The sequence below is a fragment of the Mustela erminea genome, chromosome 5 (assembly GCF_009829155.1).
Source record: "Mustela erminea isolate mMusErm1 chromosome 5, mMusErm1.Pri, whole genome shotgun sequence".
NCBI classification, from domain to species: domain Eukaryota; kingdom Metazoa; phylum Chordata; class Mammalia; order Carnivora; family Mustelidae; genus Mustela; species Mustela erminea.
The window spans coordinates 134,233,029-134,248,467 of record NC_045618.1 but is presented as its reverse complement, the minus strand read 5'-3'; the positions used below and the strand labels follow the sequence as shown (position 1 = coordinate 134,248,467).

Sequence of the window (15,439 nt, the reverse complement as noted above, 5' to 3'; positions counted from 1 at the left end):
CTTCAGAGTTGGGGCACTAGTAGAGAACCAGTCTTATAACTGTGGGGATAAGTGTGGGAAATATTTGAGAGGTAGAACTGGTCAACAAGACATGATGCCTGCTAGACAAAGGGTGTGAGCACAAGGGAGGAGTCAAGGATGACACCAAGTTTCCCAAGTTGGGCCGCAGAGTGGGTGGGCCACACCTTAGCTGAGATAAGGATGGCGGGCCTGCAGAGAGTGGTACAGAGTTACTTTCAGCACATGACCTCTGTTGTGCAGATGAGACATTTGGGGAACATGTTCAGGTGTCAGGGAGAAAATACGAGTCTGTGTTCAGGAGAGAGGACAGGCTGGAGATGTCAATTTAGAAATCATCAAGTGTGGGTGGTAGGTGGAGCCTTGGTACTTGGTGAAATACTTGGGGAAAGATCACAGAGAGAAAGGTCAAAAGGATCTCCTTGGGAGGAGGGGGAGGGTAACCAATGGAACTGAAGGCATCACAGGGCAGCAAGAAGAAAACTCAGTGAAAAAGACATAGATAATGTGGTCACAAAAGGGCCAGGAGAGCCTGGAGAGAGCCCTTAATGGCATCCAAGAAAAGGGAAGGGAGAAGAACACATTAAAAAAAAAAAAAAAAAAAAAAAAAAAAGATGCCTGGTGGCTCAGGCTCTTAAGCATCTGCCTTCAGCTCAAGTCGTGATCCCAGGATCCTGAGATCGAGGCCTGCCTCAGGCTCCCTGCATCAGGCTTCTTGCTCAGCAGAAGCCTGCCTCTCCCTCTTCCTGCTTCTCCCCCTGCTTGTGCACTCACTCTTTCTTTCTCTCTCTCTCTCTTTCTCCCTCTCTCTGACAAATAAATAAAATCTTAAAAGAAAGGAAATGTCAAAAGGAAGGAAGGAAGGAAGGGGAATAAGAAAGAAAGAAAGATAGAAAGAGAGAGAGAGAAAAAATGGAAGGGTGGGCCACGGCATCAAGTGAGAGATAAAGTAACATAAGAACCAAAGTGAGTATGTTACCCCGAGCAAGCTACCGGTCTTTGAAACGAGATAAAGTGGTCTCTGGGAATGGTGGACCCAGGCACCTCTCTGGATGACTGGATGGTTTCAGCATTATAGAGGGAAGAATTCACAAGGAGATTCTCTCACAACATGCTTCTTCCACAGGCTTTGTCCCTCACTCTCAAGCTTGGAAGTACCATATGAAATAGTCTTAGGAATATCTGATTCCATTCACTGATAGCATGGATCACTTTTTGATGGAGGTTCCAGGGCCAAAGCTAGGCCCTACCAGGATCAGTTTCCGTCTTTGTCCCAGGAGATGCATCAAGTCTCTGGAAACCAATCCTTTCTCTCTGGTGTTGGATTGAAGCTCTTCAGTCCCTGGTCTCAGAGCCCTGCCTGCAAGGCTGGGGCAGGTCTTGGTGGAGGCTTCTCTCACAGCCCAGAGTCTGGTCAAGTGCACCTTCATATTTTCTAGAAATGCCCAGATCCAGGAGGGAAGTTGGTGGCACAGGCAGGAGAACAGCCCTGTGAGTCAGACAGAATGGTGAGGAGAGGGGAGGATGGAAATGACCACCAGGCAGCAATGTTGGTGGCTGTGGTATTTTTTTTTTTTTTAATGCCTGCAAATTCTTTGATCCTCCTCTTTTCAAGAGGTAGAGGCCATTCCCCAATCACTGAATGTGGGCTGGACTTCATTTATTTTAACAAATAACCATAAAAGACGAAGTAACAATATGCAACTTTGGAGTTATAAAAAGACAACTCAAGTTTCTGTTTGGTCTCTCCCTCCCTCTGCCCAACTCTCCCTGCTTCCCTCCCCCCACCTTACTCTAGATAAAGTCAGAAGCTGCATTACAAGGTGCCCAATGGAAAGGTCCACATGGCAAAGAACTGAGAGCAGCCTCTGGCCAACAACCAGCAGAGAAGTGAGGCCCTCAGTCTAACAGCCTGAGATGAATGCAGATGAATGAAGGCCTATCCACAACATGTGAGCAAGCCTAGAAGTGACTCCTTCAGCCTCAGCCAAGCCTCAAACATCCAACGTCCAGCCACCATCTCAGGAAAGAGCATGTGCCAATGAAAATGTCTATGCTACCCAAAGCAATCTACACATTTAATACAACCCCTATCAAAATCCCATCAATTTTTTTCAAATAAATAGAAAAAATAATCCCAAAATTTGCATGGAACCAGGAAAGACCTTGAATAGCCAGAGGAATATTGAAAAAGAAATTTTGAAATTGTGGTGGCATCACAATTCCAGACTTCAAGCTCTATTACAAAGCTGTCATCATCAAGACAGTATGGTACTGGCACAAAAAAAGACACATAGATCAATGGAACAGAATAGAGAGCCCAGAAATAGACCCTCAACTCTATGGTCTATCAAAATCCCATCAATTTTTTTCAAATAAATAGAAAAAATAATCCCAAAATTTACATGGAACCAGGAAAGACCTCGAATAGCCAGAGGAACATTGAAAAAGAAATATTGAAATTGTGGTGCCATCACAATTCCAGACTTCAAGCTCTATTACAAAGCTGTCATCATCAAGACAGTATGGTACTGACACCAAAAAAAGACTCATAGATGAATGGAACAGAATAGAGAGCCCAGAAATAGACCCTCAACGCTGTGGTCAACTAACCTTCAACAAAGCAGGAAAGAATGTCCAATGGAAAAAAGACAGTCTCTTCAACAAATGGTGTTTGAAAAATTGGACAGTCACATGCAGAAAAATGAAACGGGACCATTTCCTTATACCACACACAAAAATAGACTTGAAATGGATGAAGGACCTCAATGTGATACAGGAATCCATCAAAATCCTTGAGGAGAACACATGCAAAAACCTCTTTGACCTCAGCCACAACATCTTCTTCCTAGGAACATCACCAAAGGCAAGGGAAACAAGGCAAAAATGAACTTTGGGGACTTCATCAAGATCAAAAGCTTTTTCACAGCAAAGGAAACAGTTAACAAAACCAAAAGACAACTGACAGAATGGGAGAAGATATTTGCAAATGACATATCAGATAAAGAGCTAGTATCCAAAATCTATAAAGAACTTTTCAAACTCAACACCCAAAGAACAAATAATCCAATCAAGAAATGGGCAGAGGACATGAACAGACATTTCTGCAAAGAAGACATCCAGATGGCCAACAGACACATGAAAAAGTGCTCCATATCACTCGGCATCAGGGAAATACAAATCAAAACCACAATGAGATATCACCTCACACCAGCCAGAATGGCTAAAATTAACAAGTCAGGGAATGACAGATGCTGGCGAGGATGTGGGGAAAGGGGACCCCTCCTACACTGTTGGTGGGAATGCAAGCTGGTGCAACCACTCTGGAAAACAGCTTGGAGGATCCTCAAAAAGTTGAAAATAGAGCTACCCTATGACCCAGCAATTGCACTACTGGGTATTTACCCTAAAGATACAAATGTAGTGATCTGAAGGGGCATGTGCACCCAAATGTTTATAGCAATAATATCCACAATAACCAAACTATGGAAAAAACCTAGATGTCCATCAACAGATGAATGGACAAAGAAGAAGTGGTATATATATACAATGGAATACTATGCAGCCATCAAAAGAAATGAAATCTTGCCATTTGCAATGTGGATGGAACTAGAGGGTATTATGCTAGTGAAATAAGTCAATCAGAGAAAGACAATTATCATATGATCTCCCTGATATGAGAAAGTTGAGAGGCAATATGGAAGGCTTGGGGGTAGGAAAAGAATAAATGAAACAAGATGGTATCAGCAGGGAGACGAACCATAAAAGACTCTTAATCTCACAAAACAAACTGAGGGTTGCTGGGGGGAGAGGGGTAGAGAGACAGGGTGGTGCGGTTATGGACACTGGGGAAGGTATGTGCTATGGTGAGTGCTGTGAAGTGTATAAACCTGGCGATTCACAGACCTGTACCCCTGGGGCTAATAATACATTATATGTAAATAAAAAATAAATAATAATTTTAAAAAAAAAGGAAGAGCATGTGCCAAAACCATGCAGCTAAGCCATTCCCAGATTCCTGACCCTCAGAAACTATGAGCTAATGTTTATTGCTCTAAGCTGCTAAGTTTGGGAGCAATTTGTTACACAGCAAGAGATAACTAATAAACTGGCAAAGGAGGAAAAGTAAGGGGTCAGGGGGGAAGGCTCTAGAAAAGCCAGACATTTGATAGGACTACTGCCTAGGCAGGATCCCAGCCACAGTGAGGCCCAGGGCTGAATAATAAAGGCAGAAGTAGGGTTTGGGATTTTATCTCATTTCCTCTTCTCCAAAGAGAGTCTTGTTTTTTAAATAAATCTTCTTTAAAAGAGCTAAGAGCGGGAACAAAGATAACTTAAGGGATGATGTAGGGGTGACTACAAAAAGAAATGAGTAGGTGTGAAAACTCACAACACAATGGGAGCGCATCCACAGCTTCCTGCTGGACGTGTGGACCAAAGAGCCCTTCTCCACCGTACAAGCTGCTGCCTTTGGCCTCTCATCTTGTCCTCTACTCCTTTGCCTCACCCTCACCCTGTTCCACCCTCCTTCCACCTTCCTGAGCCCACTTCTCACCTCCAACAACCTTTCTGATCAGGTTCCCTGGAACGAGTCCCCCATTTTAGAAAGTCAGGGACTTCCCGGAAGTTCACTAGACTATATGAGCAGAGCAACCACCTATAGCCAGTATTTTGGCCAAAAGGGAGCAGTGCTCACATAGCTAAATGATCGTTACTCCTAGCGTTTTCAAGTAAGCAGCTTTCTAGTCATGGTTTCATTTGATGAAACTATTGATTTCATTGTTGCAAGGACAGCAACCCTGTAAGGTAGACAGGACAGGTATAAATATTTCTGATTCATAGGCGAGGAAACTGCCGCTCAGAGTGGCTAAGGCAGCCAGCAAGCAGTGGAGACAGGCTAGGTTAGCATCCATGTCTGCACCTGCTAGTCCTCTGGACCCTTTATTTCACCCTGCGGTCTCTCACTACATAGTGGTGTTCCAAGATGTTCCAAGATGTTCCAAGATGACATCCAAGGTGACCCAAATGCTGCTGCCCAGCATCATTTCAGCTTCTTACTTTGAGATGTTAAATATAACAGCATTTCCCCCTTTTATTCACAAGATGTTGGCTAAGGCACAATGATGTTGGTCACTGAATTTCTCTGTACCTCTGCCTGCTCAATTTGTACCACCCAAAGTTGAACTAGCTCTCCCCTAAGGCCTTTTAGGCTTCGGTGTTCCATACCTCAAGCAAAATCTCTCAGAAAGCCAGGCTTCCTCACATGACACAAGGTGTCAAGTCCTCACCATCTCTCAGGGACGAATCCTGGAAATCCCTGGGGAAGAATGGCCCAGGAGTAAGCCAGTCCATCCCATACAAAGGGACCCTGGAGGTTGCCAGATGTGAGCCAGCAGCCTCTGGTGGGATTACTGGGCTTTGGCTCCTAAGAATCTCAACAGAGGTCCTCGACCTCACTAGCTACAGCTCCTCTGCCAGGGGCTACAGAGGAAAGGAATCATTCCCTCTTCCCTCCTCACCATCCCACTTAGTCCTACTGGCCAGTTATTCCTGCATGGAGCCGGCTGTCCAAGTCCTCCCTAGAGCTACCCTGAGTGGACTGCCCCTCATCGGGTCTCCTGGCAAAGCCTCTGAGAGAAGCACAAAAAGATGTCTGGCCACCAGAGCCAATTTCATAACAGGCCCAGACACCTCCGTTACACTGTCAAGTCAAGAAAGGACAGGAGTGTTCCTTTTTCACTTTATTTAGGAGAAGAACAAAAGCGCAGACAGACAGAGTCCTCCTCCTCACATTCACCAGACTGTGTTGCGGTCACGACACCCATCACCCCTATCCTCCACCCTAAAGTCCCAAAAGAGACTCACCAACTGCTCCCAACCCTCTTCCCTCTTCACCTCCCAATTGTCCTGAGTCACTAGCTCCCTCTCCAAATTGAGATGTCAGGAGAATGGAAAGTGAAGATGGTGGTGGTGACAGCTAGCCTCCCCTGATGCCTCCTACCAAAGCCCCTTGAGCCCCCAAGGTCCCCAATGCCCTTCAACACCCTCAGCAAGAAGGAAACAAGAATCACATGGAACCAACACTGCTCAAAGGAGAAACATCCCTGGGCTCCATGGGATTCCATTAAAACCCAGCACAGTCTGGGTCTCTTCATTTGCTTCCGACCTCCAGCGCAAAGGCACTACCAGCTCTGCACTCCTCCTGCGTCTTTGGTCACTCGGTCCAGCTCATAGATCATTTTCCACCAGCCCAATTCTCATTCAAGATTAATCTGCCTTTCCTTATAATCAAGCAAACATTTATCCAACAAATTCATGAATAAGATTGATCTCGCTGTTTACTTAGAAAGCTAGAAGAGTTGATTTTACATGGGCTTTATTTTTTCCTCCGGATAAATTAGGGAGTTGAGATAGTACAAGAGAAAGCAAATCAATGGCTATTTCCAGGTATCAGCATCTGTCTTCAGATTTAATAGAAATGATGCTTTAAGACAAGTAGTTTATTCAGGATAATAACACCCATCGATGTTAGAGTACCGCAGCAGGAGAGCGTTTGCTGGTAGTTTGTAAATGTGGACCAGAGCCTCATAACTGTTGGAAGACTCACAAGTCCCTTCTGAATAAGGGGCGGTCAACTCCCATTCCATAACCAGGAAAATGAAATGAGCATCTCTGATATGGCTCTGGTTCTCCTGAAGTATAGGAATGAGAGTCACCATAAACCTAACTTCCCTTCCGAGAGAGATAAATATGTGGCACAGGTGCCACTTTTCCATCCCATACTCACAGCAGACATCACTAATCAATTCAACATTCTCTTCCAAGCCTCACAGCTGAGACCTTTGGATCCTTCTTACCCCCGCCCTCCAAGCAACCTTTACCAAGCTGAGTTTTCATATAAAAGGAAAAGAGTGGCTTCCCCTGAGCCAGAAGCTGATAAGCTTAATAGGTTAAAAGCCTCCTGTGAGAATTAAGGATTCAAGCCTTAAGCAGTTCACCAGTCAAATATTTAACTCCTGTTTCCCTTTCTCAGAGTCAGAGCCCCATCCAAACAACTAGGACCACTAACCCGACCGTGGCCATGTTTGGTGGTTGGATGAAGAGGCTGTATTCCCACAGCCACATACTTCTGTTTTCACAGAAAATGATCTGAAAGATCCTTTTTAAAGAGATTTTTAAAAAATAGTGGTTAATAGTTTTTAAAACTCCTCCAGCACCCCTGCGGTATCAACCCACCCCTCCTTAAGTAATTCCTCTGTGTCTCATTGCCTGTGGCGAGAACTAAGCTCCTTAGCATTACAAGCCTCTTTGCTGTCTGGTCACAACTGCCTTTTTTAGATTCATCTTCTTTCATGACCACTGACCCAACTACCACTGCAGTGCATGCAACAGCCACACAGAAAAACACTTGCTGAGTTCCTCCCTCTCCCCACCCCACCCCCAAAACCTGCTCTTCTTACACTTCACACTTCTGCACACAAAGGTCTCTCTGTCCTATCCCTCAGCTCCCACTCACAGCCAGACCTGTCAAGCAGATGGTCTACACTCCAGCTACATAAAGTGGGGTCCATGAACCAGCAGCCTGAGCATCACCTGGGAGCTTGTTAGAAACACCCACTCCTGACCTACGAACCTAAATCTGCATTTTAACAAGATCCCCAGGTGAGTCGTGTGCACGGTGAATTTTGAGATGCCCTGCCCTAAATCCACCCCTTCTCTTTCTGGGATCCCCACTCAGTCTTCATTCTTTCTAATCTGACTTCTCTCCCCGGCCCTCCACCAAAACAACTCTCACTGAATGAGGGAAACTGGTAATTCGTTCAAGAAAAAAAAGAATCAACGAAAAACCACCTTCACCTTTTGCCTGCCTTTGGAATTTGTATTCATCCTTCAAGCCCAGCCCCACTTCTGTAAACACCAAAGCAGACAAGGAAACCCAAGTGCCAAGAGGCTGGGGGCACTGCCGGACCACTGCCAGCGCATACTCTCGGCACCCACACTAGGCCACTTTGAGTGACGTTAGGAACGATGCCCATGATCTCCCATAGAAGGCCCTTGCAGCCACGGTCAGAGGCAGAGTTCCAAGGCTGGAAGAGGAATGGTGAGTCTAATGTTGCTTTGTGGCCAAGGCCGCATGCTGGCTGATCATATCTGGTACCCTTGTTCTGGTTCCTATCTACTGCCGTGTACACTGCCTAATCTCCCAACCCCTTCCCAAGCAGCTCCACCTCTCTCACGCTCCTTGCCTTGAGGTGGAAGTTCTTCTTTTCCTTTGGGGCACAAGGACTTCAGAGAGGCAAGAGTCACTGGTCTCCCCCTGTCCTCACGCCAAAGCAAAGCCACTGTGGTGATCCTGCAGCTTTCCCACCTCAGAGCCCGTAAGAACCACCAGGGAAGATGCAGATCCTGACAGGGGTGGGAGTCCTGGGGCCACACTTGGGGACCCCCTGCCTCCTAGACTCTCCTCAAGGCTCCCGCACATCAGCAAACCATGCCTTGATGCTGGAATATGGGACCACAGGCAAGTCCACCAGCTACTCTGATCCTGAGTCCGCCTTGGTCGAATGAGGCTCCAGAACCTTTCCTGCCCTCATCCTTCAATTGTGAGGATCACGGCAACAGGGTATGTGCTACTGCTTTGCTAAACCGGAAAACACTTTTAAAAAAACAAAAAAGAAAAAGCAAGGTTTTACCACTCTTCTGCTTTGTTTTGGCACCAACCAACAGCCTCTATTCTCATTCCCAGAAATTCTGCATTTCTCTCAACCTCATAGCCTACTGTTGACATACTCTTAAGTGTTTCAGACAGTCCTGTGATTGTTGGATGCAAAAGACATCAATTCATACTGGCCGGTGTCCAGGCATAAGCTACATCTTCCAGATAGCAGTTCTGTGTGCCAGAGACCCATGGGTCCCGTGCATAAACAGGAGGCCCTCGCTTCCTCTCAGGGGCTGCAGACAGGCAACATACACTGTCTCCCCAAGATAAGGCCCCTTAGACAACGAAGCGCTCAGAAAATTTCTTTTGTGTCAATAAGAGCAAACCCAAGTGCCCACCCCAGTGTTAGGAGGAGAGTTAAGGTGGCATTTCCATTGTGTTGTTACGAACCATTGAGTGTCCTTGCAGGCTAACTAAACCGCACTCTTGCAACGATGAATGAATTAGCCCCAGAACAAGCATTGCTTTCCACCATTTTCTATTTTACCGTCTATTTAACCATCTTAAGAGGAGAACAGGGGAGCCCACACCAGAAGGGCACAGCTCATCAGAGGCTGGGTCACCATTACTGAGTGCCCCAGCAACTTCCTTCCCTCCTTGGAAGCTCCGACTGCAACTCCTTACCACGCACCACCCTCCCTGTGCTGCTTCTTGCACACCTGTATCCAGAGACTCCATGTCTGTCCTTGAAGTCACAACTGTGCACATATCTTCAGACCCCCTTCTCTTTAAGCCCAAGCCTTGCCCGCTCTGTGCCTATATCCCAGTCATGGTGCTGACCAGCCTCCTTTGAAATGGCCACCACAGATCTTGGCAGTACCCCCATATCTCTCTGGGCAAACCACTCTCCCACACCTTTCCATTTTCTCCAGTCTCCCAGAGCTTGTATCACTTCCTCACACTCTCCTTATTTCATTGAAAAAATACACTTGTCATCAAAATAGAACGGTCTCGTCTTCTCCACGCGCCTCCCCCCAGCAGCCCCTTGCACTTGCGCCCCTCCTATTATCAGAAACCAACTCTCCCAGTTTTTACCCAAGGCTGATCCTCCAGTGGTGCCTGGATCCCAAACTCTCATGCCTCCTTGAGAACTCTGTTCCTGCTGTTCTTTCCTCTGGCATCCATTTCTCTCTCTAGTCAACAGTTCTGCTGGCATGCAAACACGTGGGAAGAGCTCCCGTCTTTCAAAGAGATCTTTCCTGACTGAGCATCCCCTCGACCAAGGACCCAGTTTCTGCTCCTCTTTTCAGCCTGACTCCTCGAAAGGGCCAGCACCCTCCACCCCCTTTCCGCACTCTCCTGTCCTCCTTCCACCATCCCAGCTATCCCTGATCAATCTCCTTTGTTGGAATCCCCTCTTCTTTCTAACTCTAGACCCTTATTTTTATCGAGTTAAACTCACCGGCCCCCAAATATCATCTACACACGTGTCATTCTCAAATTGATCTCTCCAGCACAGACCTGTGCCCTGAGTTCCACACGCACGTATCCACCTGCCATGGTGGCTGGGAACTCCAAGACTAAAAGTAAGAAAGATCCAAGATGGCGGAGGATCACTGTGGGAAAATCTCCATCTCAAGAGGGGTGGGGACCCTAAAGCCAGGAGTGGAGCCTGCAGTTGGGGGGGGAGCTAGAGTATCTTCATGGAGCTGGGAGGTAGAACTCATAGCAAGCAGGGAAGCTGATGACACCAGCTTTCAGAACTCCCAGGATGCATGTGGGACCATGAATAAATAAAGAGGTGATCACAGGTTCTAGAAATCGTGAGAACAGAGAGGAGAGATGAAGTAAGAGGAAAAACGAGTAGATCCAGGGTGAAGGACATGGGGTGGGGAGGGAGACGGGAGACAAAGAAGAGAGCAGGAAGGAATGGGTAAGAGAACGAAAATAAGAACCCAGAAAAGAGATCTGGGTTCTTACATATTCCGGAGACACAACAAGAATTCTGGCTGAATTCTTAAAAAGATGTAGAAACTCAACTCTCTCTGAGTCTTCCCCAGAAGAGTATTCAGCACTATGACTGCGAACAGTTCCCATTTATCAATCTGCTTCCTGAGCGCTCGCTGGACGCTTTGAACACACGTCCTCCTCTAATGCTTGAAATAACTTGTGACCCAGGTGTCACTGTCCCCATTTTACAGAAGCTGAAGCTCAGAGTAGGGGAGAATATACTCAAGATGTCCTAGCGAACAGTGGGTGGAAGCACAATGCACGGCTGCCTCATATCCCAACATCCGTGCCAACGGCTACCACACCACTGAGTCACAGGAGACAGACCATGGAGAGACCCTTCTCCTCATACGAGGAGGCTGAAGGGCCAATGGGCGACCCTCGAGGGAGCACTGGACCTTCTGAGCATCCGGGGGCTTCTCCAGTCAGAGGGCTGCCCTCCTGTGCTAAGGTCCTGCTTTCCTCTCCACGACCCCATCCCCTGTTCACACTCCAGGCTGGGGAGTGCGAGGGGAATCGGAGCAGTCAGCAGTGGGGTGAGGATCTGGGAGACCGTGTCATCCCAGCACCCACAGCTAATCCAGGGTCCTGGATTAAAGGCACTCCTGAATTACCCCAGGGCAAAATCAGGTCAAAGCCACCTCCAAACCCGACCCTCACAGAGTTAAAGGTGAGGAACTGGAAGAGCTTTAAGGCAAAGAAGCTAATTAGCTCCTTAAAACCAAAAGGGGAGGTACAGAGCCTGCATAGAGGGGATAGCTCGAGGAGGAGGTCCAAAGAGGAGAGCACTCAAGTTGGAGTCCAGAGCCTCAGGCCTCCATGCTCCTCAAGCTCCGAAATCTTGGCAGCGACTGTCTGTTTCCTCCTCTGAGGCCTGTCTCTGCACCCAGCAGCCTCGGACAGAGTGGCAGTCGGGGCCAATGCAGCCTCCTGTGAATGGGCCCAGCCTGTGAGATGACAGAGCCTGATCTCTGCAGGTCCAGAGCTGGGTGACATATCAAGGCTTCTCCGCAGGTGCGCCCCCTACAGTGGTCCTGGGCGCCACATGGCAGATGCCTGGTCTAACCAAGCCCAGTCAGTTCTCCATCTGCCTCTCCACGCAGGGAGAGACGGATGGATCTGGGCAGGCGGGGTTTCACAGGGGTGTGGGGACAGAGAGGACAGGGGAGGCCTCGGCTCTCACAGCATAACCAGTAATGGGGGGGCGGGCAGGGTAAGGTACAAACTGCCATCTCTCTTTCCCAAGCCCTTGGAACAGGGCCTGGAACTTCCACCACTGAACCACCACCCCGTGGCTTAAAAACTTGACTTCCAAAAGGCCACAGTTAAAATGCAAAGCTAGTCTGTCAGACCAGCTAACTCCCTCATGGGTTCCTGACTCTGTCTCCTCAGAGCCTCTGACCGTCAGCACCACAGTGAGCCTGGGACCACCCAGGGCCAAACCCTTCTCCAAATACCTGAAGACACAGAGCCCCCAAAGGTGACCAGCCCAGGGCCATGGGGCAAGGAAGCAGCAAGGCCCCTTGGAAGGTTGACCCGGGTCTCCTAGGTCTTTCTATGGCGTGGACTATCTCCTGGGAGTGTAAGTCAGGTGGTCTGGAATCGTGGCGTCCTGCTCCTGGGGCCGCCCCTGCTCCTGTTCAGCCACTACAGCAAAAAAGAGGCCCTGGGGCCTCGCCAGCTGACTCCTCCCTGACCCTGCCTTCCAGAAGGATGAAGGCACATCAAAACCCTGGGGCCCAAATATTCCTGGGTGCTGTCCATTCTGCACCCAGCTCCCTTTCCACAGCCTCCTGGGTAAGAGAAGTGTCCCAACGGGGATAACTCTAAAGGCTTTCCCAGAAAAAGGACCCTCCTAAGAAACATTCCTCTGGACAAAAGGCAAGCAAACAGGGGGATGGAAGAAAAAGGTAGGTTTGTTCATTTGGTTAATGGCACATTCTCACCTAAATGGTATCGTGGAACTTGGAGTTCATCGGACTAATAAACTAGGTTGGATTTTGTTATTTGCCAAGACAGAGAATGAGTTTCTTTGGAAGCAGATCAACCAGATGATGCCTGGAGCCTTAAAATGAGGTAATAAGAAGCAAAGAAGCCCCAGGAGAAGACAAGTATCCTGTCTGGGATTGAGAGGAAGCTCTTTCTCCCCTCCGGACAGATGCACAGACACCTAGTGCGGTCCCACAGAGCTGCCTGGCAGAGGGGAGCCTGGCCAGGGCAGCTGGCGCTTTGCAATGCCCCAGTCAGCCCTTGCTGGGAAATGTAGGCTCATTAGCATATTGGCTAAACCCACAGTGCCCACCGGCCAGGGGGTAACAGGACTCCCGGCCAGGATGGATTCTCCCAGGAGCCAGCAAGACTCTCGTTCCTACCAAAAAAAAAAAAAAAAAAAAAGTATACTTTCACATTGGAGGTTGGGGGAGAGGAAACAAGAGTGTACAGAAGCCCAGAGCTCTTGGTTTAAGAAGTGGACGGGGGGTGATGCAGAAGGGCCCCCTCCCCGGCCAATGGTTAGAAAGGAACAAAAGAGCACCGGCTTTTGAAATCAAAGAGACATGTGCATTTACCAGGTTTCAGGCACGTCACTGCTTGTCATTCCTCCTCCTCTTTCCCTCAGCTGTAAAATGGGCCCAACATGCCAGGGTTGTTAGAGGAGGTGACAAGACTGGAGAACACATGATGGCGTGTGACTGGTCAGGGAGCCTGGTGTCCCTTCTCTCCTTTACAATACAAAACCCCATCTGGTCCAGAGGAAAAGCCCCAGGAGAAACCCTCTCCCAGTAAATCCTGGAACAAGGCACGGGGACCTTCTGGGAGAGGAGGAGGGCTGTCCCTGTGACGGTAGGGTGACTCATTTGGCCAACCGTCCTTAATTTCCCCGTTCATACTTTGGGAGCCCTGGAGTGCTCTTCCCCCAAATGAGGCATGCAGCAGAAATGAGCTGTGATTAGCACAGCTCAGAGCCCAGAGGATGGGGGCAGGGGAGAGCGAGCTGCAGAGTTTCCTGGAATTAATGGAGAGGGAGCAGGAAGGGCAACTTGCTGTCTCAGAAGATCTCTCTCTGCGCCAATCACCAGGCAGGGACTTCTTTTTTAAAGCCAACCTTCTCAACCTCTGTAGGGCAAAATCAACTCTGAGAGCTGCCTGTGATGGACCTAATGTGCCATTAGAGGCAGGCCTGGGGTGTTTTCTGCAGGGCACACGGTGAAATTGCAAGCCAGTACGTAGGTGAGGTAGGTGGCAGCATGAAACAGACACAGAACATTGCACCCGCCGCAGTTAGCACTGCGCCGCACAGCACCGGCCCTACCGGATCTGCGACAATGGTACAGTTGAAAGGCAGAGGAAGGAAACAGAGAATTCGACAGGGTTTGGTGAGACGGTGCCACATGAGGCCCGGGTGCTGTGTAAATGTCTGCATGGGCGGAGCGTGGGGAGGTGAGGGGGAGAGGCAGGGGTGGATCCAGAAGCTGGCATCATATTGCTTTTCTCAGAAGATGGATATTCCTCTATCGGGGGTTTCAATTCGGTGCCAGCAGGTGACCCTCTCCATCCAGGGCTCTGCCACTTTGGGACATACCCGCAACAACACAAGTGCCACTGAACATTTCAGGCAAATGATAAGCAAAGGCAAATGCACGAGAGATCTAGTGTCTAGCACGGGCCCCACCCCTGCGATGCTGACTGCGTCACCTAACCCTGCTGAGTTTGGGCCCATGCACCTGCTAACTGGGACAGTAACTCATCCAGGCTGCTAGGAAACTAACCTGGAGAGCCTGGTGGAAATGCCAACCGTTCTTGGCCACTCAGAGAAGATGGCCCTACTCTTTGGACTCACAGTGCATCTTCTCCACGCAGGGCTACACCTCTTTCAGCCCTGGGAGGCAGTGAAGAACCCACCAATGAGAAGAAGCAGGGAGACATGAGCACAGGAGGTCGAAATTGGTGTGAGGACTCAGGAACTGTAATCTCGGGACTTCTTGATTCCTCCATATGGAAAATGGCTAAGCATAAGCAGGCAGTGGGGCCAGAACGAGCTTGCACCCCCCTCCCCCAAACCAGGGCAATGGTCAGAATCTGAGACCCCTCTCCTTGATTTTCCTCAACTCCATTCAATGACTGGTAGGTATAAAGGACACTTTTTCAAGTCAACTCACTCCAAAGTGATAAAAAGGACACGCATCGATTTGATCCCAAATTTTAGTCTCTTAGATACAAAGCTGTCTAGGGCCAACTAACCTCTCAGGATAGCCCACACTCCTCCTCAAATGTGTTACAAACCCGGAGATACTAGAAGATGGTTTCAGAATAATACTTGGTAGAAAGAGCCCACGGAATCATTTGATACTCAGCAAGATGAACGTTTCTTCCATTGGCCAAGCATCACACAGAAGAAAGGCTACACTGGGATTCCATCACAGGTCATTTAGAAGGAATCCTGACCTCTTCTTTCCCCCACACCCCCACCAAGGGGTACGATCCCACAGTCACAACAGGGTCAAAGACAGTCTGGTAGGGAAGAGTATATGAACCCAAACTTCTAGACGTGGAGCTTGGCTGTCCTCACACAGCCATCCCAAACATCCCATTCATCGTTCCTGTTTCCAGCATTGTGGATCCAGCCTCACCAAGACATGGCTGCTCTGTGCATTCCTCTGACTTCTCTCCACAGCCCAGGACCTTCCCCAACTCCACTCAGGCTCACTTCACTCTGCCTGCAACGCCACCGTGCAGTTTACACCTCGGAGCTTT

At 48.6% G+C, this 15,439-nt stretch overlaps 1 protein-coding gene across 2 annotated transcripts in view; it reads right to left on the bottom strand.

Moving 5' to 3' along the window:
• Positions 1-15,439, bottom strand: part of DPF3 (double PHD fingers 3) — a 258,847-nt gene that overhangs the window by 25,541 nt on the left and 217,867 nt on the right. Inside the window, exon 9 of one of the 2 annotated variants that reach the window (XM_032345048.1) lies at positions 1,269-1,507. The exons of the other annotated variant lie outside the window; for it this stretch is intronic. Coding sequence (XP_032200939.1) covers positions 1,269-1,507 — 239 coding nt within the window. The remainder of the gene's footprint in view (positions 1-1,268; positions 1,508-15,439) is intronic. 2 annotated transcript variants of the gene reach the window in all.